Source organism: Cottoperca gobio, chromosome 19 (assembly GCF_900634415.1).
Source record: "Cottoperca gobio chromosome 19, fCotGob3.1, whole genome shotgun sequence".
In the NCBI taxonomy this organism is placed as follows: Eukaryota; Metazoa; Chordata; class Actinopteri; order Perciformes; family Bovichtidae; genus Cottoperca; species Cottoperca gobio.
The window spans coordinates 9874008-9899222 of record NC_041373.1 but is presented as its reverse complement, the minus strand read 5'-3'; the positions used below and the strand labels follow the sequence as shown (position 1 = coordinate 9899222).

The 25215-nt window shown below is 40.3% G+C and overlaps 1 protein-coding gene across 2 annotated transcripts; it reads left to right on the top strand.

Moving 5' to 3' along the window:
• Positions 1 to 704: 704 nt before the first annotated feature.
• ppm1bb (protein phosphatase, Mg2+/Mn2+ dependent, 1Bb) lies at positions 705 to 21941 on the top strand. 2 transcript variants are annotated; one of them, XM_029455601.1, is made up of 6 exons: positions 705 to 1088; positions 10259 to 11101; positions 13431 to 13548; positions 14116 to 14227; positions 14919 to 14976; positions 20595 to 21941. In XM_029455601.1, exons 2-6 carry the CDS (start codon positions 10271 to 10273, stop codon positions 20622 to 20624), a joined length of 1149 nt encoding a protein of 382 aa, XP_029311461.1. In that variant the 5' UTR covers positions 705 to 1088; positions 10259 to 10270; the 3' UTR covers positions 20625 to 21941. The 2 variants fall into 2 exon arrangements, with proteins under 2 accessions (XP_029311461.1, XP_029311460.1); XM_029455600.1 differs by having other exon boundaries at positions 16497 to 21941.
• Positions 21942 to 25215: the final 3274 nt, after the last annotated feature.

Below are 25215 nucleotides of genomic sequence, written 5' to 3'. Positions count from 1 at the left end.
TATATTTAGTTAATTTATGACAATGTGACAGTAAAATGGATCCTTCAACTTCTTAACATCCTTGTCATTATAATTTATATTTGATAAGATTTCTTCCCCTATGAGGAGATTTTTGTCATATTTGATTGAATTTTGAAAAGTTGCGTCGCCTAAGCAAAATATAGTGCACAGGGAGTGAGTGAAACCTAATCGTTATGTGTAATTTCTCGAGAATTACAGTAAAATGGAACAATTCTTCCTTATGTTGGAGACTCCCACTGGAACCCCTTCAATCATCCCTGCTGAACTTGAATTAGGTTGCGCTTGTTATTTTTCTCCGGGGCACACGAGTGTGTGCGTGGTGACTTCCTAACATATAGTGGATGAGAATAATACATTATTTCAATCTCAACTGTACCAGCTTTGATTGTATTTGTATTTTGAGTCTTGGACGCCAATTTGCGCTCAATCTACTCCCGCCACGGCGTTAAATGTGTTTTTCAAGATTGACCCCGCCTATCTAGATTTACTTCGGCGTACACCAAAATGGGTTACGAGTGTATTCCACAGATCCAGTGCATCATAGAACTTCGGTAATAGACCAATGAGAATGTAGTTTTGGACAGGGGCAGAGCTAATTGACAGAAGCAGCAGCCAATTAACAGGCGTTTCGCCCTGACGTTGTAACCAATCACCAAGCATATGCCAAAAATAACACCTCCTCTTGTTCAGCACCCAAAGTCGAAGGATAGCTCTGGCCTTTCAATTGAAGAAAGTGCTAGATTTGTCAGTGTTGTATAATATAACCAATTCTCAGTGTCCATATTTGTTTTGGAACGATCGGAATAGTCTTCATTTTATGTGTGAGACAGAACTGGCGTCAAACATGCGTAAAAATCAACGCTGTCCAAGAAGGGAACCACCGAGAAAGGAATTATCGCCGCTCATCTGAGGCCAATCTCGATTATTTTTGTCAAATAAGGAAACATAACATAGCTAGCTAGCCACCGTTAGCTCCGTAGATAGCTAGGTTACCGACATATCTTCACACAAAAGCAGAATCCAGCAGATAATCAAGATTGGATCTACATTCGCAACAGCAGGAAAACGTAAGTAGCATGCTAGTATGTGCGCTAACGTCATTAGCTTGAGTTTGACAAGCTGGGGAATTGCGTTGGCACCAACGACAGCTAACTGTTAAGTTAACATTAGCAAGTCGGCTAACGTTAGCTCATATCAACACACTAGCAAACTAGGCCTTTCCGTAGAGGGAGCAGTGTTAAGTGGAATGGAGTTCAGCATGTGGTCAGTGGATTGGTATTCAACACAGAAACGCATTTCCAAAAACAGTCAGTCGGTTCATGCAAAAATAAATTGTGTTGTGCAATAACGTTAGTGTTCAAACAGACAATTGTCAAAATAAAACCTGACTTATCATCTCAAGTTTCAAAGTAACTTCGCTAACGTTACCGCTAACCTTTGCGAGCCAATTCTGAATGAAGCAAATTTAAAGTAACATTAATGTTAACAGTCAAACAACACGTTGGCTTCCAGTGTTTAGTCTGGTCCCAAGCGAGCTAATATAGCATGGTATAGGCTACACTAGCTATAACCAGCTAATGACAGCTTAGCGGACTTTGTCATATGAGTGTCAATGGTTAGCTATGTGATGTTAGCTTGGCCGTGTAATGGTATTTTTAACGACATAACATTATATTTAACCAAGCACACAGCCACAAACTGCCATGGGCCCCATTCATTTCAAGAAGTAGCTATGTTGCGATATTAATGTCCACATTTTACCGTTAATGTGTCAAACACAAATGCGTTCAATGCCAGTTGGATAGCTAACTTACTGTATGTTCTGTTGTGTATGCAGTGACCTTAGAGGGTAATTATAACCGCAAGCCCCCGCTTTTACGTCTAGTATCTTTGTTGGTGCCCGTGAAATCAGTCAGTACACTTGAAATGTAATCTAAACAGATAACAATTAATGTTAATCACAAGCTTGTAAGGTGTTTATAACCAGCCATTTTTTCACTGCGGCAATAGCGTTGCTCCTCCCAACACTTCACCTTCTTCTCTTCTGCTCATTATTTACCCAAAATATATTAGGTATTAGGTATATAACAATAAATAGCATAACTGTTTTTTTTGATAACACTCAGTACGTATTGTGGAGCTGACAAACTCAAAATTACAGTGAAATGAAGTACAATAACAAGAGATTAAAACTCAAACAAAACACGCATAAATAATTCCCTACAATTGTTTTAAGTTTAAACTGTGTACATTGTTTTTGCTTCTTAACTGGTCAAGTACAGTTGTACAGTTCCCAGTTTGTTGTTAATGCCTCAGTTGACATAAACATATATCGTGGTTGACTTTGCTGCAGCTGCGATACATGTTAATGTATTTGTAATATTTTCTATGTATTACATTTAGTCCAGGCTTTATTAGGGAGGGGCAGGTCCATAGGCACAGGGCAGCAGGGTTTGCCCTGACTATAAACATGGGCTTGGTTGGTAACTCCTAACTTTAGATATACAGCAGTACAGGCCTATATGATCGACCATAACGCTAAGACTGTTTTACGATTTAACATAATTCTATATTAATAAAAGTGCCAATTGAATTTGGCTTTCCATTGTTGTCGTTGATTCTTGAATTGAGACAATCCGTGGCGAGATGCTGACTCCTGCTACTAACTTTTTGAACCTTGCATACTGTTCTCTTTATAGATATTTTTTTACAAATTTGTTTGTGATATGATCAGCTAAGTAAGTAACGCTTTGCATCAACTAATCACAAATCAACTTTGGATCAGTAAGCCTATTAATTATGTCCTAGTATTTATTTATTTTTTCTAATATTGCAATAAGAATTTTTGGAAGTTTTCATGTAACTAGGTCTTATTCCCAGTTTGACTCGGTCTAAACAATGGGATTAGCCAATGCAAACCAGCGTGTACTGGTGTACTCCGCCAACGTCTCATGCATGTCTCCTGATGGCTAAGAAAAATATTTGCTAAGATTTTATGTTGAAAGTGAAGCTCTTGACGTGAAGAGGTAAAGGCAATATAAAAGAGCAGAGACAACATTTCCACCTTTAAAAAGAAAAAGAAAAAAAAAAAAAGAATATATATATTATTATTAGCTTTTTAAAAAATAATTCAGAATGTTATATGATCTTAGATGATCAAGCCATTCTAAATTACTCTACTATATTGCAGAGATTTGTCATCTAAGATAAGTCATATGATACATTCACATTCATCATCAATGTTGTCTTGTGCAGAGTTGAAATGTAGCCTAGCAGCCACCCTGCTCACCTTCTCCAGTATATCAGATTGCGATAAGGCGCACAGGTGACCCAGCATATGACATCACTTGGTGTTGGGCTTGTGCCCTGCCAGCCCGATACGGGAGGAGTTCAATAGCTGATAATCTTATCTGAGTCAGCAGTCACTGTGTAAAGACTGAGGAGCAGATGAAACGCAGTGTCAGTAGGAGATTGAGACAGTCAACAAGCTTATTTTAGAGTTTGACAGATCTTAAAGGCTTTGGCTGTGCACTGATAGAACTGTGTGTCACAAGGTGCTTTTAAAAATATGTAAATCACTACAAGAGCCCACATTGGTCCATAATGGGGAAGCATTTGCACTGTTTCTAAAACCTCTCTGACGAGACTGTTTCATTGTTTTCAGTGGAGTAAATCAGTTGGACCACAGCTTTCTCATTTGCTTATGTAGGTTATTGATTAAGTGTTAGAGAGACATAACATCAACATGAAGGCAACTAAGTAACATTTACCATTGAGCCATGCAGATTTTCTTTCCCGTACTGATTTCATTGATAAAATATTCTTGGAATAAAAACTATTGCATTGGGGTACCAGGTGTATGTTTGCCACTATTGTTCATGCACTGATATTAAGTGCTGTAGCTTTGTACTGGGGTAATTACATTTTGAGTTACTATGTGCTTGTTATTATCTATTTAGATGACATAATTGTATATCACTGTCTCTATTTATCTCTCTATGATTCCATTGAAAGACTATAAATTATTATACTCTATTATTGCCCAGCCCTAGTTATTTGTAAAAATAAAAAAGGCCATTTGTGTTTGTATAAACACTTCAAAAACTCGATGGATCATGTACTCATGTATGTTTGAACTGCAACTATTATCAATTTAATTGAGTATTCATCGATTGGTCAATTGATGGAAACTTATTTGCCAATTATCTTGACTATTTCTTCAAGCAAAAATAGCAGAATTTCACAGGTTCCAACTTATCAAATGTGAATATTTTCTGCTTTTCTTATTCTTCTATGATGGTAAACTGAATATCTTTGTGTTTTTGACTGTTGGTTGGACAACATAGACTTTTGGGGCTTGTCAACACAGTCTGGGAACTTGTGGCGGCCATTTTTCTCAACCCGCTGACATTTTATAGACAAAAAATCAATAATAAAAAATAATCGCTAGTTGCAGAATTAATATGTAGTTGCCATCAGTAACTTCATATGTATGGCAGTGGTTTATTGATACCTGTTCTTTAATCCTTATGTTATTTACACTTTGTGATGATTAACAGACTTGGCTGGGTTTCTTGATAGTGTCTTAGCACCTAAGTAATCCCTTCTTTTAAGCTTATAGGTCACTTGTGAAGGAGGTTTTAGGAAACCTCTGCCAGGATTGTAGTTGAGCTGTGTTTCTTCTTGAAAATTCAGAAAATACAAAACCTAGAGCTGAAACAATTAGTCGATTAATTGATCATTCAATCGACAGAAAAATTATCTGCACCAATTTTCATAATCGATAATCACTAGTTGTTTATTCAAGCCGAAATGGCAAATGTCAGAACAAGACATTTGAAGATGTCAACGTGGACTCTCAAACCTTATGATGAGCCGTGTACACTATAAATCAAATGAATAATTGATTTATCAAAAAAAAAAGAGAGTTATAATGAAAATAATTATTAAATGTGGCCCCTTGTTGTCTTTCTATGTGGTAAAATGTCAGACTTCTTGAGTCTCACTTAGTTGTAAATTGTGGTTGCAGGTGTTTGTTCTTGTTCGCCAGGTGTAATTCACCATTACGTCTGTGAAGTGTCACTTTCTATCCAAGCTTTATGTTTTTAGAGCGTTTTCTGTCCTCTCACCGTCATGAAGTAAAAATCTTATTGACTGTCAAAGGAAAAGAATGCATGAGAGCAGGTGCTTAGGAGTTATTTCCATTGACTGGTATGATCCAGGAGTTGTATGTTCGACCTTGGAAGCACTCTGCAGCAGATTAGTGCACAAAGTGGAGAAGAAGAAATGGAGGATCAATAAAGTGTGTTGAAGTGCTGCATGTTGGATCTTTGCACCTTTTGTTCCGTGTGTAATAAAAGAAATGTACAAAAGAGATGCAAGGTCAGAGTATAGGTTAAATTGGTTTCAGCAGTTAAGATAAAAAAAGACAGACTTAAATATGTAACACTAATATATTATAGGTGTGAATAGACACAATAGGAAGGTGTGTCTTTGGAAGTCATTACTGATACACAGGGGACCAATTACACAATATGAGCTGTGTCCCAATTCAGTGTTGCCTGCTCCAAAGTCCGTATTTCAAGACTGAATACGTCATAACAGTTTGACGAGGCTGTCCCATTCCAGTGGCTTCTCCAAATGCGGCTGTGAAATTTGACCCGGTGTATCCTCTGCAGTCTTCGCTCACTATCCTACAATCCACTCTGGGCTGGTTTGTTTAATGGTGCATTCACGTGGTCCTCCTCACCTTGTAAATATGGGGAAATATCACATGATCGTGTCATATTTATCAGGTATATTCCTTCATGTGGTCTTCAATCACTGAGTTCATCACATGGATTGTATATGTAGCCTCTAATTTGAGTCTGTTTCACCAGGAAACATCTCTAGTTGGACCAGCACAATATAGTGTCATTGTATTCTTTTGTGTGTTCAGTTATTACCATGTAGGTATTTGGTGTCAAAGACCATGGAGTCCATGAGCAGTAATTTCAGTTTTTGCCAGCCTGTTGTTCTCACAGGTAGTAAAAGTTATCAATCATCATACTGCTTCTTTCCTCCACAGTCCGGATGTGAAAGTGCCGTGTGGAGTATCCAACTAAACCCATAGGAATTACTTGCCAGCTTATGATTTAATAATCACACAAAGCAGTGGTGTGGCGGCTCACTGTTGGCCCTGTGTGACCACATTGCTCCGTCGTTATTGGTGTGTGGTTGGTCCTTTGTCGCCAAGCCTCTCAGAATGTGACTTAAACAATAATAATGGCTATTTCTGAAAGTAAAATTGAGCAGAGGCTTGTGGTTTTTACTTTCCACAGCAATGATGTCTTGACACAATTTTGTTGTAGTAGATTATAACCTTTATTTTAATGGCACTTGATGCATTTTCAACATGATCTGCTGGACATATGTCTTGATAAAAGTGTTTTAAAATCTTTTACATACTTTACAGTGTGAAACACAAGTTTTCAAGAGAGGTGCCCCCGCAGTAATGGTGGCTTGTCTACTTCCGCTTTCAACATAGATTTGTCTATTGTCAGTTGACACTGGGGCTGCGTTTATAGGGCTTTTAGATTGGATGTGGTGTGCGCTGCACATGCTTGGTTCAGCGCAGATCTGACCAGATGTTCTGGGAAGTCATTGAGGAGCACACAAAGTAGGTTTTCAAAAATTCTAGAGCCCTTGCCAGACAAAGCGTGTCATTTTGTTGTTGCCAGCAATGTTGAATCTGGTGCATCTAAAAAGCGTGCCCTAGCACTTGCCCTATTCCCTATGCCCATTTCGTTGTCCTTGTGCATTGATGATGAAGTTGAATCTGATCTGATCGCCACACATTGTAACACACCTGGGATTCCAAGTTTGTTGGAAACCATTTTCCAAGATAGGACTTTCCTCCAGATGTCACGATATATGCAGAGACGGGTGTCCCAGAATTTGAATACTACCAATTTCTTTTGAACTTTTCCTCCATTTTTATATCTGTAGCTGGCTGCCTGCCTCATTCCTAGTGGTGGGGCATTCATCACAAAAGTTCAACTAGGTTGAAATTTGGGTGTGCTTTGCTCGGCGCCGCGCTAGGTTGGAATGGTCGTCTTCTATCTGAAAGCCACATTAGCCTGCAGACAGTTGTCATCAATTAAGCAGGTTTACAGTGAACGGCAGTTGATATTGACATTACAATTTGTTTACGTGAAGACAATGTGTTAGTGTATTATCCATTTAGCAGAAGTTAGCTGGCTGGATAGACAGCTTGGCTAATGTTTGTAAGTACTAGTTTAGTTAGCTAAATCATTATCTGCAGTTAGTCTAGCTTCCGCCCTCAGTCGTCAATTTTCTCAAGTCTCTAAACTAATGATTCAAGAAATGAGTAACTAAAGCTTTGACGCGATAACATGAGGGAAAATGGCTAATGTAGTTAACTCTTAATGCTAGCCAAACTTGGTTGGACACAGTGTCATAATTTAGGGTTATACAAATTGTACAATGTTGTGTTACATCAAATTCATTGATATTCATTAAATAGCCTATTGAATATGTTCTTATTGCATTGTTGAAGTTTTCTTGGTATTGTTTTCCTCTATAGTGTCCTCTATTAGGGCTCTTATTGGGTCAGTTGTTTTTCCAGTTATTCACAAAAGCAAAAGCAAGCCAATTTGCAATGCTCGATGTGGGCGTCAACGCAAAAGTCTGAAATTGACTGGAAAAATACTTGAAATGTTTTTCTCGGCATTATCTTAACACAAGGTGTTTAGTTAATAAAAGAAAAAAAATTGACTTCAAATCAAATAATCAACATCCCAAGCTGATACATACTTTATGTATGTGTACACATGGATAGTGTCGTAAGTTGTATGTTAACCTTGCTTCCAGGATAGCATTAACTTATTTGTGCACTGCTCTCAGAGCAGCACTCAGGCTCTCTGCAGAATTATGTAATCCCCGACCTTCCACTTCCCTGTTCGTAGCCAGAGGTTTTTGGCAGACATGTGTGTCTTTGCATGAGGGGGTGTTGATTTCAACCTGTGGTTACAGCACGGGTGACAGCAGTTTTGAGGGGGTTAAGTGGTTGAGAGTTCCTTGTTTCAGTCTGATGTCTCAATGGAGGTGTGTGTGTGTGTGTGTGTGTGTGTGTGTGTGTGTGTGTGTGTGTGTGTGTGTGTGTGTGTGTGTGTGTGTGTGTGTGTGTGTGTGTGTGTGTGTGTGTGTGTGTGTGTGTGTGTGTGTGTGTGTGTGTGTGTGAGAGAGAGAGAGTAGTGTAATGTACAATTGTCAGCCAGAGAAATCTCATAGTATCTGCATGTGTTCTTGCAGTCTGCATGTCTCCTTTCAGGGTCTGGCTACTGCGACTGCTTTAATGGATGTATGATGCAACTCCCTTTTCCCCTCTCTACCAAGTGTGAGTGAGAGACATAGAGAGGGGGATGTCGCTGAATGAAGCTTAGCCTGGATGTTTGCCATGCAGGGTGGGTGGTTGCTAGGCAATGACAGTGTGTTTGTTTTATTTTTAGAGAGAATCACTGCTGGTGAACATAACAGATTTCTCTTTCTCTCACACACATATGTAAACACACTTTCTTACCATACTTGAACCTATAGGCTACTTGTGAGTGGCAGTAGCTAGTGGCGAGAGCTTGATAGAGGGAACCCTGTTGATACAATCATGTAACAGAACAGCAATAGAAATGTGAATGGCGTGGCCCACTGCCCCACCCTGGACATGAAATCTAAACCAGCAAGGTGTATTTATAGAGTGTCTTTTTCTCGCACATAGACTATGACACTGCACACATGCGCAGAGCAGACGCGCGCACACACACACACACACACACACACACACACACACACACACAGACACACAGTCCTCTAAAACCAGCTGTAGTCACTCCTTGCATGTACCAGCCTTTTTTGGGCACATGCCTGTCATGCCGTGTGTGCAGTCATGTGGGAGGAAATGCAGAGCGAGAAATCAATATGTTTTAAAAAAAAGACGTGCTCGGGGCGCCTTCAATTTTTATCGCTTTTTTATTGATTTCAAGATCTTAAGAGCACTACACCAGCCAAGCAATACATATTTTAAGTAGCTCTCAGCAGCAGTTGCTGACATTTAGGTCAGAATTGATTGGTATGAGGGGAAAATATAGTGTAGGTAAAAATAAATGGCAAGGATTTGGCGGAAGGCGGTTGAGCATGAGGTGCTGCTCGTGGCATTTTATTGTCTCACCAGTACCTGAACAAACAGCCCAATTAATTGTTTTAACACAGATTTATTTCACTCGGAATGGCCACTAACAGACCAAATATGCTGCCTATCTGACTGCCTCTGTATCCATATTCAGCCTTTGGCTGTGATTAGTTCATGAGCAGAGAGAGAGTATTATGGTGGTCAGAATGGACAAAGTTTCACTACTCGCAAAGAACAAAAACATTTACCGTTTTCATTCCCATTCAGCTCTTTGCAGGTTAGAATTTCACACCCTGCTGATTCAGCAATGTGACGTCACACACACTTGATGTTCTGCCAACAAGTTAACTAATAGTATTAGTTGCCTTGTGTTCAGAATAAAATAAACTATGTGTGCTCAAAGAAGCTTTACTGCTGCAGTGTGGTTCCTCCTCGGCTATCTTTGTCTTGTTGTGAGGATCTCTGGCTTTCACCATCCATTGAGTAATTAAAAACACTCTGTAAGCACATTATAAGTTAGCCTACTGAACTGCTGAACAAAAACTGCTGATTTACAGAGGGAGTTATTGTACCAACTATAAAATAGTATGTAATCTGACAAAATAATTGAGTTTTACTTCACTCACATTTGTAATGTCTTTATTTACAATTACATGTGCGCTGAGTGATGAAATGGCTTGTAATAAGATCGTGAATCGTGAAATAGTCAATCAAATTCTAGATTTGTTCTTGATTGTTTATTACTTCAACTTATGTAGATCATGAATACATACAAAATCAAGTTAACTACAGTATCTTGGTAATGCTTTCTTTCTTCCTTCTGAGTTCTTATTTCTACAGTCATTATAACTTACAACATTAACGAAAAACTTTTTAAAAACTATCAATAAGAATTGTTATTACCTATATTCTAAATGTAGCCCGACAGATACCGATGCATAAGGATAAAAGTGGCTGACTTGGTGAGGGATAAATGATCTTCTTTGTCCTTGCTCGTGATGGTGTAATCTTACTTCTATGGTTCTCTCCTATCTTTCCTTGGTTAATCTCCAGCTATAGGCAGCAATGGGTGCATTCCTGGACAAGCCGAAGACGGAGAAGCATAGTAGCCACGGTGAGGGCAATGGGCTGCGCTATGGCCTGAGCTCCATGCAGGGCTGGCGGGTGGAGATGGAGGACGCCCACACAGCTGTAGTTGGCCTGCCCCATGGACTCACCGACTGGTCCTTCTTTGCTGTCTACGATGGCCATGCAGGCTCCCGGGTAGCCAACTACTGCTCCGGCCACTTGCTGGAACACATCTTATCAGGAGGGGCTGAATTTAGTTCAGGATCCGGCTCCGTGGAGGGCGTGAAGGACGGCATCCGCTCTGGCTTCCTGAACATTGACGAGTACATGCGCAGCTTCTCTGACCTGCGACAGGGCCTGGACCGCAGTGGATCAACAGCTGTGTGTGTGTTGCTCAGCCCGACCCACCTCTACTTCATTAACTGCGGCGACTCGCGGGCCGTGCTGAGTCGAGACACCAAGGTGGGGTTCTCCACCCAGGATCACAAGCCCTGCAACCCCCGTGAAAAGGAGCGCATCCAGAACGCTGGAGGCTCAGTCATGATCCAGAGGGTAAATGGCTCCCTGGCTGTGTCCCGGGCCCTGGGGGACTACGACTACAAATGTGTGGATGGTAAGGGCCCCACGGAGCAGCTGGTAAGCCCAGAGCCCGAGGTGTGCGTGTTGGAGCGAGCGGCCGAAGGAGACGAGTTTGTGGTGCTGGCTTGTGATGGAATCTGGGATGTCATGTCCAACGAGGAGCTGTGTGATTTTGTCCGCTCACGACTCCTGGTGTGTGATGACCTGGAGAAGGTCTGTAACTCAGTGGTGGACACCTGTCTGCACAAGGTAAGCTTTTATTTCTCACATATGACGTACATTGCAGATGAAAGTGTATACATAGTTAACTGCTTTTCAGCTTGTCTTTTAAATCTACAGATTTACAACATTCAAAAGCCAAATTTAACTTCAAAGGTAAATTGAAATCCAATGTGTTGTATGAGACAGAACATACCTGCAAGAGCGTTCATTTAAAAGCAAAGCGCTACGGTCCAAAGCTGCAATGGCAGGTCTTTCGGTGATTGTCTAAAAGGGAGTTTAGATTGATTGATAAAAAGTACCCTTGTGCAGTGATATAGAAAATTGTGGATGCGATACATTGAGATGCATCGAGAGTCATTGTGCATTCAAATCTTTGACCGATGAATCGTGAGGCCAGTGAAGATTCACAAGTAATTGATAAAGTGGGTGATAGTGAGGTTTTAGTGTTGTTCGGTTTGCATCAATTCTGTTTTCCAAATGATCTGCTCATCAGTCATGCCTCTTATCCTTAGAATTGTGAAAAGAATATAAAGGTATTTTACTTACTAAGAATATAATATACAAAATAATAACATACTGAAATGATGGAAAACTGCATCACAAGATAACAAAATGATCTAACGTTTGTTTGATAAAATTAAACATCTCACAGTGAGAGATCATAAAAATCTGGTTATAAATAATGTATCATTGCTTTCAATTCTATCCCTGCCCATTGGCCTTCTCAGCTGTTGATAAAAATAAATAAAAAGCAAGTCTCTTTTTTACTCAGCTGAACTCATCCACCGCTCCACATTTTGGACTTCTACCTTCCATGTATCACCTATTTTGTGTCTCCATTACTCTAAGAACCAACAAGTGCCTAGCAGCCTTGTTATTTTTATCTTACTAGATGGGTTATCTCAAGTATCAGCCACACGCTGTCATAAATCTCATCTGCTGCCACTGCCTTTTGTGATGTATGTGACACTGTACACTTACAGAAAGTTACTCTGACCACACTGACTTTTACAAAGTAAATGACAAGGTTACTATCTATTGGTTTAAAGCCAGAGCTCTGTCTTGTCTGTAACTGTTTGTGTGTCCTATAAATGCCAATTATTATGCTGTCCATTGTTCAGACAATGGCTCCTAAACCGGGATGAGCGTGGCTTCATGTTGGACCATCGGCCACAACGTTCTCCCGCTAATTGAAGCCCGCTGAGCCAAAAAATGATCTTTTAAAAAACCCTCAAATATCAATACCCGTATCGGTCGTTCTTTAGTAACTAACCTGTTACTGTAACTCATTACTTGCACCACCCGCAATGCTCTGTTCTGGAAAGCTTTGAATGTTCAAATATAAACAAAACAGCATGCTAGCGTTGCCTGTCTTAATCTTTTATTAGCAGGAGGTTTACACCATTTTCTTTTTTTTTCTTCTGTTTTTGAAGAAAAAAGACTGCTGGCTGGTTACCTAGCATTTAATAATTTATTTAATTTATTTTATTTACAAGATTTAGGAACATTATGACTGACCAGCTGATTTTAAGGGTTGCATTCACAGACTGTATATAAAGATGGACGACATATCTTCCCTTCTACCTACTGTACAAAAGTGAACCCAAAATATCCTTGATACTGGCGCTGCCAACATGTGCTTTTGACGTCATTTGGAGTCGGTGTATTTGTGATTGAGGGGCTGGAGCTGCAATATCGAGGTCCCGCCCACTCACCAGCCTGAGCCAATCACGAGCCAGGCATGGCCACAGCTTGTTAGCATGAGCCACCTAGCTGCTATGTTAGCGCCATGGTAGCTGTTGGGCTAGAAAGACACAACAACGATCCAGAATATCTCTATAAATAAATGTATTATCAAATTGACACTTGTTCACTTACTGAGACACATGACTGTTAAGGAAAGTTAAAGTTACACCTCTCTCATACAATTCCCAAGCATTTGGCTCTGTGACTACTTCACTCAGAGCAGCTGTCAATCATGACGTCTCACCCAATATTTATAGCATCAAGTAACAAATCCGATCATATAAGAAAAATTAATACTTGAACATACATCAGCGTGATAAGAACTTCCAAAAATGGCAGAAATAATCTTTAGGAAAAAATTTGCTGTACTTTTTTGTTTGGCACATGTCCCAACATGGAAAGAGTGGGCTTTATGACCTATACTGCAGCCAGCCATCAGGGGGCAATCAAGATGTTTTAGCTTCACCTTTTGGGAACTGTCATGTTGTCCATCTGTATATGATATATCGTTGTGAACATAAGTACAATTAAAAGCTAGAAAATATAACTTATGAACTACACAGATTTTAAATTTCCTCTTTATTTGTTCCATCTCATCTTTGTTCTGCAGGGGAGCAGGGACAATATGAGTGTGGTGCTGGTGTCTTTACCCGGCGCTCCTAAGATCTCAGAGGAGGCTTTGAAGAAAGAAGAGGAATTGGATAAGTACCTGGAGACCCGTGTTGAGGGTCAGCACACACTGCACCTGTACACGCACACCTTCACACATACGAACATTATAGACAGTCTGTATGCATTTATCATGATATTCAGTGGGGCACAGTTACATTAATTATTGTATTAAAATTAATTTAAAATGCTATAATCTTCATAGTTTATCATATTTGAACAACAATTCTGAATATTTTCCTACTTTTTATCTTCTAAACTATCACTGGCTGATGTGCTGTATTTGAAACTTGTGGTATATTATTATAAACATTTAGCTGTTCAGTTGTAGTTAAATGACCACACTGTTCTTCAGCTGTCTTTCGATGTCTTCTTCAAAAATGTTTTTCAAAAAGGTTAAGTGAAGCAAGTGGCCACATACTGTGCTCAGTTTCTGTGTGCATACCAGGGCAAAAATAAACATTCTTTAGGTAGTACAAATATTTTAAATCAGTCTGACACACACACACACACACACATATTTTGCACTACTATGGGAGATTGGATGGTAGGTAAGGAAAGGGAGGTGCACCTAAAACTACAACATTACCTCTCACAAACCCCTGGACCTCTTTTTGTTTGTGTAGAGCTCCTGGGGAACAGTGGGGAGGCGGGAGTCCCTGACCTGGTGTCTGTCCTGCGGAGCATTGCCACAGAGAACATCCCCAACCTCCCACCTGGTGGAGGCCTGGCCAGCAAGTAAATACACAGCCCGGAACAACAATTAACTGCATTTTACATACACAACACACTGTTAAATATTATTGGCCTTTACTATACACATATATTGTTCTGTTATGGCAAAGAAACTTGGAAAATTCATAATTTATCACCAGCATCCTAATCCTAATACACATAATCCATAATTATCACAAAACATTATGTGGTTCCAGCTTCTCACAATGTGAGATGTTTTTGCTTTCCCTTGTCTTACTTTGTAGCAGAAGGACTATCTTTGGGTTTAAGTCAGTTGGTCAGACTAAAAAGGCAATTGTGATATGTATTTTTCAGTTATCTGATGTCTTATAGACGATTACACAAGAAAATAATCAGCAGATTAATTGATGATGAAAACAATCATTAGTTGCATCTCTGGTCGCACTGAGCCAAGCATTTTTTACTCAGACAGTTGTATGCACAACACGGGCCACACGCAAACATTCGGATAACACTCATAAAAACACTTAGCTGTAAAAATTCATAAAGAGATTCTGTAGTCTATTTATGCCTGAATAGCGGATACTCAAGTATTGACTCAGCTGCTTTCTCAGTTCCATTAGAAAAGTTAATCAATATACATTTGGAAAGAATGAACCGAGACTATTTGTGTTATGTTGAGAGTTGTCCTCTTCTCTAAGCAGAGAGCTGTGTGCTGTTTGTGTGTTTACAGACGGAGTGTGATCGAGGCGGTGTACAACAAGCTGAACCCTCACAGAGAAGAGGAAGGGGTGAGTTGATCGCGCTTTATACCCCTCACCTCTCCGACCTTTCATCCCCTCCGCAACATGTAAACGCACACCAGCCCAGACAAGGACACTCTTTTGTGTGTGTGAGCGAATGAATGTGATTTAAGTGTGAAAGAGGGTGGAGGATAGACTTGGCAGTATAATCTTGGCAAGCTCAGTGAAACTCATTTGACTGCATTCCATGTTGAAAAGCCTTGAGCGGTGCGGTCAGTTCCAATCTTGTATTTATCATTGAAATAATATATACTGTATAGTATGACCTCCATTAACCTTTTGAACTCCTCAGCAATGAATACACGCAAAACCTATGGATGACTGAAATAGCCCCCCGCCCCCTACATTTTTTAAGATGTATAGAAATACTGCTTGGAATGGTAATTAAGTTGAACTACCGATCAAAATGATGTCTGTTGCTTCACTGAGAAGTCTCGTATGTGCACCGGAGGCTTGAAGTTTCCACATCACACTTTTGGTCATGTACACGTTCGTACACGTCCTAAGCGCAAATTCAAGGTGAACACAGAGAAACGTTCCCTCTCCTGCAGACGAATGTGAAAGCAGTCGTCTACTGTAAAACGCTACAATAAGAAAAACACATTTTTGAGTGCAGGGGGAATTGAAAGAAAAAGTAAAATATATATATATAGTTCTCAGTGTTTATAAAGAGTGGCTAGCTGAAGCGTACAGAAAAAGTAATATATGTCCAAATATGTCCAGTAACTTTTATTGTCAAATGTATTGTGACTGACCATCACTACAGAGCAACTCTATTTTCCACTCTTCAATCTCAATAAGTTAAAAAATCATCCAGAGGATGATATAATTCTTCTTAATTTAATTTCTTTTAGGAAAAATGATTCACTCAACCTGGGCAGAAAAGGGCCAATCACACACAGATGCTTAGTATTAACATTACTATCCCATGGTTACGCAAGTTCTACATTCTCAGACACATTTTACTATTTACATTAAAAAACACAAAAATATTGTCTATGGTCATTTTATTCAGATTATCTTTTTAGTGAAACTCCATAAATCATAACTATTTATTTCACCATAAAGACAAAATCTTTCAAATATAATTCTTATTCTAAAAAAGAGATGTCAGGTTTTAAACTGTGAAAGTGTGTGATGTGATGGTGGAGGTTTGTGTTTATGTACGAGTGTAATTGTCATTTTAATGTCAGTGGAGTCTTGACTTGCAGGCTCTTTTCTCTGGGCTGTGTAGGTGCTGACCCCCCCCCCACCCCCACCCCCTCTCCCCCTCCTCTCTGTTACACCATACAGCGAATATCACAAAGGGTTGTTGGTCACAGGGTCAGAGGTAGCGTTTGCATGGGCTTGTCCGACTGGTGAAAGAATGTCTCTGACATCGTCACGCTAGTGTGTAGTAGATAATTGTGTGACAATGACGTGAGTATTGTGCCGCTGTTAGTGTATGTATGTGTGTGTTTGACCATGGAGCGTGCCTGCAGAGTCTGACCCCTGGCGTGTCACCTCAGGCCTGTGCGGGGGGAGAGGAGGAGAGTGAGGAGGGAGGTGGCAGCACGGCGGCTCATCTGCTGGAGGCTCTGCGGCAGTTCCGCCTGCACCACCGGGGGCAGTACCACTCGGTGCTGGAGGAGTCCCTCGCCACCTACACACTGCGAGGGGAGAGCACTGCGGAGGGAGCAGGGGAGGGCAGGAGGACCTCCGATGAAGACAGCGACGGCCTGCAGCAGCCCGTCTCCCCTCCCTCTCCCCGGTCACCCCCACCCTCACCTGCCACTGCAGAGCCGGAGGCCAGCCAAGATGCGCCCGCCCTTGAGTCCGACCCCTCCTCTAACTGAGCTTACCTCCCCACCCACCCGACCCCAGAGCTCTAGTCAGATGTGCTATGACCTCTCCTCCTTTCCTTCACCACAGAACTTGAATGGACACATCGGCCACTTCCAGATCCATCATGGTCGAGCACAACTACAGCTATCATTGCCATTCATGAATATTTCAGTAATGCAATGGAAATAAAAATGGCCCTTCTGTCTATTCAAGTTCTGTCTCCGAGCCACATATATACCTTCCTCCTAATGAGGACTCTTTTCTATTGTTTCCCCCCTGTCCCCTGACCACCTTGGCTTGGATTCCCCAAACTTGCCAGCCACTTTTACAACACAGACTGATGTTTACACTAGAACATAATCAATAAAAAAATTATTATTACATGCAAAAGTGGCTGGTGAAGCAAAAAATGAACCTTGCACTGGCCTACATTTACCAGTATTGGCTTCTGGCTGATTTCCCAGTCCACAATCCCCAGCCTCACTCCCCCCCCACCCCCTCACCTGCTTACAGTGGACGGACTGACAAAGAAAAAGAGAGGAGACCCTCTGAACTGCAGCTGTGTTCCCCACACTGCACTGTCTCCAGGCCTACTCCATCTACAGACTCAGAATACAATTTTTTTTGCGTTTATGTATGTAAGTGTGTCTATGTGTGTCTGCAAGAGTTTGAGTGACGGAGAAAGAGACCAATCATCACTACTGAAATTTCTGTTTTTGGTAGCGGGGGATCATTGATTGTTAGCCTATTTATCAGCAAGTTCAGCGATGTTAGGTTGTTCAAATCAGTCTGGGTACAGAACAACTGGGCAGTTTAACCACAGAGGGACACTTGTGTAGGTGGGTTGGTTGTAGTTTGAGCAGCATTTCGTTTAAATCATTCCCTCACCACATATCCCTAATTCCACATCAGTGCAAGGAATTAGTCACCTACAAAGAGGTTAAGATATGTTCCTGGTTGTTGGTATTAAGGGGGAAGTAATTGTGTCAGTAACACTCAACTAGCTGACTAAAGGGGCCATAAAAGTAACGTGTGTTTAAATGAAAATACGACTAAAATAGTCTACAGCCCCGCTAGCAACCCTGTAATGCTGTAACGCTTATTACACAGCAGAAAGTACATTTTTGAATGGATGAATATGAGAAACCGTCACTAGTTAAAAATTTTTGCCAGATGAAAAGTCATATTGTTTCTAAAATCGTTTGTATAGTGTGTGTGTTTTTCTTGTTCTACATTATGTGACATGGCTCAACTTTTATATTAGTCATGTGAGCTTTGTCAGTGTTGGCTGTAAATCACAGCTACTGTTGGCCGTACCCCCTGCTCCATAGAAAAGCTCAGGGAAGTAGCTGTGCTCTACTCTTTAACGCTGGTTCAGCGGTTAAACAGACATATTTTTGCCAAAACAACCAGTTAGTCTTCAGTCATGAAGTCTTTGCTCTTGTAAAACTAAAATAAATTGCTGTTTGAAAACACTTCCGATACAGCCTAAATATGTATCGCTTGTCGAAGATGGTGTGGAATGGGCTCCCACTACAGCTCGGGACAGTAATGAGCCCATCATAGAAACTTGAACAAGTGACTCAAATGTGAGATTTTTGCTTTATCAGTGTTTTTAAAGTCTTTTTTTTTTATCTTTTTGCTTTTACAAGAGAAAAGACTTCAAAGGTGAACTAACTGCTTTTGAGTACAACTTTTGGATTTTAAATACTAAATACTAATGTGATCATTGGTAACATGCTATCGTTAGCATTCCTCTTAAAGCACAGCTGTGCTTAAGTGCAGCCATTCTGACAAAGTTAATCTTAGACAGAAGAAGGCTGAGCTAAGTCAAACTGTAGAACTGAACCTGAGACATTTAAAGGGATAGTTCACCCCAAAATCTTACCCATAGGGCTATTTAGCAATCTAGATTGTTTTGGTGTAGAGATCTCTGCCCTCTCTCTAATATAATGGAACTAGATGTCACTCGGCTTGTGGTACTCAAAGCGTCAAAGATTTAGATTTGAAAAACTCAACAGCAATGTTTCTCTACAGAAATCACGACCCATGAGTCTTTCAAATGTATTTTTTTGGCGCTTTGAGCACCACAAGCCGAGTGCCATCTAGTTCCATTATATTAGAGAGAAGGTGATGACATCTCTACGGCCGATATCTCCAACTCTCTGCAACTCGCATCCAAACAATATAGATGTATGAATAGCACTACAGGCGAGAGGTAAACTGTGTTTTGGGGATTTTAAGGTGAACTGTTCCCTTTTAAGATAAAAAGAAAGAAAAGAAAAAGTCACTGTAGATACTACTCACCATCTTGCTTTAGGTAACAATATGGCCTTTTTTCTTGGCAACACCCACTCAAACATATGGCTGACATTACATCCCTAAAGTCATACTGCTAGCGTGGCCGAAACAATCGTAGCACTGAATTCCACTGTCGGCATTATGTGATACCTGTGATCAGTTCACAGTATAGCTGAAGCATTCGTGGACCAGGTTTTCATAAAGTTCCCACTGCTCATGCTGACAGCCGCTGGTATTAACTGTGGCAGGATGTGTTTCAGCTTGATAAAAACCCACACAAAATATATTTAATTCCTCACAGGTTACGACAACGTCTGTTCAAAACAACACAATGTGAAACTCTTGCCTCATTGTGAAAGATTCGATCAGACTGAACCTCCAGTGTTTATTCTTCTTTGAAAGCAGGTAGAGGGATGTTATTGTAAGACTGTATAAAGCCCAGTACCCGGTGTAATGCATGCACTGCACTTATCGTTTCAATATCTAAGGCACTTAACTATCGGAGGGGAGGTTATTCTAAACACTGCGTGTATGTATGTATGTATGTATGTGTGTGTGTGTGTGTGTGTTATGAGTTGTATTTGTATGCGGTTACGTGGGCCAAATCAGTCCCACACACTTAAAATGACAAATGAACAAATAAAAATGATTTGAGGTATAATGCTATGATTTGTGTCACGTATATGAGTGTCTCTCACTGTTATCTGACTGTACACTTTTTGTGTCTCGACCAATGTGTCAAACCTTGCAAATGTGTAGATCAGGGTTGTGATTAGGGATACAAAAGGCAAAACGAAAATCATATTTGCCCCGTTTAAAATTTGTTGTATGTAATCCAAAGAAATCATTAAAGTCCCAAGATAAAGTGGTGGCATTTGATAGAGGACCGTTCCATGAAACTTCTTGTGTCCCTCTACTATATTGAATGTGTTGTACATGTTTCTGTGTAGGCTTTGAAGTTTTCAGCTCTAGCAGAAAAATAAATCCTCACCTTCCTTGCCCTCCTGTCAGCTTTTAGCGCTATAGCCTCGTCTCGTAATTTCACCCCAGCTGCTTCGAAGACATTCTAATCTGTCGTCTCCTTTAAAAGAATAGCAGCAAAATAAATGCCTGCTGCTGCATTGCATGAGCTGGCAGCGACGAGCGAAGGGGGTGCTGCGTAGACTATAGGGACTCCATTCTCTCCATTTCTCCCCCTGTTTTTCAGTCTGACAGTTGGCCTCGTGATTCTCCGCAAGGTGAGTCATCAGAGGTCTGGGTTCTCGTTGTAGTTAACGTACAGGCTGGGCAGGGGAATGTCACTGTTTTTCACCATTATCCATTCAAATTGAGTAGATCAAAGAGGGCAGTGAGGTTCAAAATGTGTCATTGTTTAAGGCATCAGGAGCAGTATGTTAACTTGAGTGTGCAATGAAAGACGCAGCTACAATAAAACCTAACACACACCTCTCTCCGTCTCTTTTCCTTTTTTACTCACCCAGAGTGCCGGTGAGCTGGAAGACCCCTGGTAGCCGTGGCAACGACCCCCGTCTCCTCCTGGTGATCGGTGCGTCCGCCCAGAGGAGGAGTGTTTCTCCATTGCGCCATGTCTTTCTCCACTAAAAGAGGACATGTGGTGTGTGTTGGAGTGCGTGAGTGTGCGTATGTTGGTTGTGCATGTGTGTGTGTGTGTGTGTTTGCAGCAGTGGGACAAAGACGACAACGACAACAACTACACACACACGCATACTGCTTAAAACCTGGAGGAAAACAAAAATCACTTCAGAAATGTCAAGATTTTATGAACTGAAAGCATTGTGATGGTAGAGATGATTTTTACCATTGAGGTGTTTTTCTTTTGTTTTTTGTTTTTTTTCTCGAATGTTGACATTGAACACCTGACTTCACAATGACATAAGGACCTATAGTGTGTGCGTATGTTTGTGTGTGCGAGAGAGAGTTTGTGTGTGAGAGTGTTTTGAGGAGGGCCAAGAGAAGACAGACGGTGGATAAAGACTTTGTATGTAATTCTTCTTCTCCTGGACTTTTTCTTTTTTGTGCTCCTGGGTCTGATATTTGTCTAACACCTTTGCTTTTCCCCTCTTAAAAGACACACACACTCTCTCTAACACACACAGACACACAATTAAAAAAAACTACCATAAACACCCCCCACCCACTTTCCACTTCCACCTGTGCACGTATGTGATGTGCCACCTTCGCAGGGCACTGCATGAGGACTTTGGTTCTACATGTACAGCTACGTGGTTTTCTAGTCGACCCGGATGGACAGCCATTGGTTGAGACTGACTGAACCCGAAGGACCTCTGCATTCTGATTGGCTCCTGCCGTGTGAGAAGTGGAAATGATTTGGATTTTTTTTTTTTCTTGTTGATACTATTAGGATGATGACGATGATAATCATGATGGGGGAAAATAGGAGGTTATCTAGTTCACTGAAGAGCTGAGTGCAAGTTGGACTATTGGGGGGGTTGGGGGGGGGGGGGTGCTGTTGTATCACTGGTTGGACTTCCTATTGGAGGAGGGTTAGGGCAGGAGGGCGGTGGGTCAAACGGGCTTCCCCACCTCCCTCCCCACCATCATGGGTTGGAAGTACACATGACGGCGGACTGTCCTGACAGTGGATCGTGTTTTTTTTTGTTTTCGTTTTTTTTAATGTTGTCCATGAGGTTACTAGCTGCTCGCTATGTAGAGTGAGTGAACTCCCTGTTTTAACCCTGTTCCTGGTTCTCAGACTGCATTGGTAATGTTTGTATTGCTGTTGTTTGATTGCACTCACATTTGATTACAGAAAGCGTCTATATATGAAATAAAATACCTGCCAAGGATCCAGTGGTGGCTGCGTACTTTAATCAAAGAGGTCATATCAATATCTGGATGTACGTCTCTGTGGCCTTTTCCACTTTCAGAGGCCCGTGTCATGAAGCAGGACCCATCAGATCAACAGACTGAGGTATAGTTTACCACAAAGTTATAGCTTCAAATTGCTTTTTACATTTCCGACAGGATCCCTGACAGTGTAGAGATGTATTTACTCTTACATCACCACGGCTCAGAATAACATGAGTGATGATGATTGGTGATAGAAAATACTCCCTCTGTTGTTTTTTAGGTGACAGATTAAATCAGGTGTTATCTTTGGCAGCATTACTTTTAACTTTTTATATTGCTTGTCAAAATAGAGAAAGTTCTATATCACAGCATGTTGAAAATCCCAAATGCTTTTTATAAGAGAAAATAATTCCCACAATTATTTATATATTATATTTATACATTTATATGACAATTTAGGTACTATTTACTTTGCAGATTTAGATTATTAATACAAAATATAATCAACTATTAGATGATTATACAATATTAGAGCTTAAGCTACCGAGCAATACATAAAGTAATTAAAATGAGCTTCACCTTTACAGCTGCAACATTAAACTGATGAACACATTAATGCATGAATAATTATTGTATTCCAATAATATATATCTGAAATGGGCCATTCTGCAAAGATCTGAGTACTTCATCCACCACTGCAATTTTGGAATTTTCCTCGCAAGTATCACCGTTTCAGCAGGTATTTTGTTCATGGTTGTCATGATGTTGCTTGTAATAACTCCACCTCTTTCTCGTGAAAAAAGAAAAAACACCGACGTTGGCTCAGTGAAGCCAAGTAACACAAAGCGAGTCGGACTAAATTGAACTTTTCACCTGTCTTGGCTTGTTTGGCCTCATTGTTGCTCCTCTATGACAGTTACATTTCTTAATGAGGCGCATTAATTACTTTGAGGGCGGCAGTTGGGAGAAGTTCATGGATCAGTGACTTGCTAAAGTCCTACCAGCTCCCGGGATCCTGCTATATAGACGACCTTTGACCTTTGATCTGTGTAGAGCAGGGAATGTACACAATACTTTTTTTTTTTTCTGTAGGTAGGTAGATAGTAAGGTATATAGGTGCTTTATTAATCCTCAGGGGGAAATGATATCAGTAAACATGATAAATATATAGACCTGTCATACTCAACAAAGCTTCTATGTTAGTTCCCACTACGGTAGGTGTCTCCAGGAGCACATTTTGCCATGATGACACACACACAGACTCACAAGGTGAAAACAATACCAGCCACACACTGTCGCATCTGGTAAAAATAGCCCACAAGACTACATCAGGTACATACTGTGTATGCACAGTGTGCTGTCCCTGCATACACTGAATTCAGTCTGCCAGTACTTATATAATGACAAATGTGGATTATATTAGCCTGGTTCCAGACCTTTGAATTGGTGCCCACATCAATAAATCGAATTGAATAAAGAAAGTGGTAATTCAGTGTAATTATCTGCTTATGCATAATAATGTGTATACAACAAACAACCTACAAGTGTCTGATACAAAACAATTAAAAGATTTTCCATGAGGTTTGGTAGTCAGTTTTTTTTGGCAGTTTTGTGCTATTCTAAGGAACTAATCTATGTATTAGATTTAGGAAGCAATTCTGCAATTTCTACTATTAGAAGGAAATCTAAGCAGCAACATTATCCATCCGTCCACGTACATTTGTCTTTTCCCTTCCCTCAAAAATGTCTTCTGCTATTCACTTTACAGGATAAATATCTAATAAAGCCAGAATGCCTTGACAAAAAAGTCAATTTTATAAATGATTGTGCTGCACACACACACACACACACACACACACACACACACACACACACACACACACACACACACACACACACACACACACACACACAACCCCTGTCTAATCTGTCACTCTGTCATAATTTGATCATAATCCCTAATCATAATCACATCGTATCTTAAAGGTGTTCTCAATCTGGAGTGGGATTATGGGATTGCAGAGCATGTGTGTTACTGCGATCCAAATATATTACCATGTTGATGGTGTGTATATGTGTGTGTTTAGGGGGGTAAAAGGGGTGAAATTAATTTGATTGTGGGGTACAGGGTGTGCCACTTTAAGCCTGATATTACAAAAACAATAGACACTGACCTGTTAAAATTAGTTTGTGCTCCCCTCCTCGTTCATCTTTAATCTCTTTCACTTTAATTTGTTTGTGTATAAGTACATGACATAAAACAAGATAAGACACAGGTCTACGGCCTCTTTGGTTTTTGTTGAATAGTCCCATTTATTTTAAGCCATGGTGGAGCCATCCCTTTGGTCTAGACTGAAATATCTCAACAACTATTGGATGGATTGCCATGAAATTTGCATATCAATTCTGATAACTTTGGTGATCTTTTTACTTTTCTTCTTGGGCTACCAGCAGGTCAATTGTTTTCACTGTCCCCACTGAAATATCTCTCCATCTTATAGTGGAAAAAGCAAAAACTATGTAAGTATCATAAGCAAAATGGTCCCAAAAGATGGTATTTGTGCACACAGCATATGGATCTTATGCAAGATGAAAAGAATGTTTTTCAAGACTTTGTTTATGTTTATCATAATGCATCATATTTAATACATTGATTGGATTATTGTATGAGAAATCAAATTAAGAACACCGCAACTGTAGAAATAAATGTAAAAAACGTGAAGTAAAAAGTATAGGCTACTGTAGCATAAATTCGAAATACTAAAATAAATTGACTAACAATTGTACTACGGTACAGTATTTAAGTACTTACTTAGTTCCACGACACAACTGGAATCTACTAGATAGATTGGCACACATTTTTTTACAGACATTCATGTTCCCCAGAGGATGAATCTACATGATCCCTTGACTCTAGCGCCACCATGAGGTTGACATTTGTCATTTTTTTGTGAAATGTTGGAAAACCCCAAATACAAACTGATGATTTTCCCATCATCCTCAGCTGTACCGTGTATTTAGTAATTAGTAAATGTCAGCATGCTAACATCCTCAACTAAGATGGTAAACATTGTACCTGGTAACATTGTCATTCTGAACGTGTTAGCATGCTGCCGTTAGCATTAGTCTTGTTTAATTACATGAACTCATCAAGTATTTTCAGACTCTCCTCGTTCTTATTTCCGTCTGTCTCCTCTCGTTTGAATTGAGAGCAGTTTGTGTCAAAAGGTCAGAGCTTTTCAGCCCTCACCTGTAACCTGGAGCTGTTGG

Coding starts and splice junctions, on each gene's coding strand:
- ppm1bb (XM_029455600.1), top strand. CDS start 10,271: ATGGGTGCATTCCTGGACAAGCCGAAGACGGAGAAGCATAGTAGCCAC. Junction 11,102..13,430: donor TGGACACCTGTCTGCACAAG/GTAAGCTTTTAT, acceptor TTTGTTCTGCAG/GGGAGCAGGGACAATATGAG. Junction 13,549..14,115: donor CCTGGAGACCCGTGTTGAGG/GTCAGCACACAC, acceptor TTGTTTGTGTAG/AGCTCCTGGGGAACAGTGGG.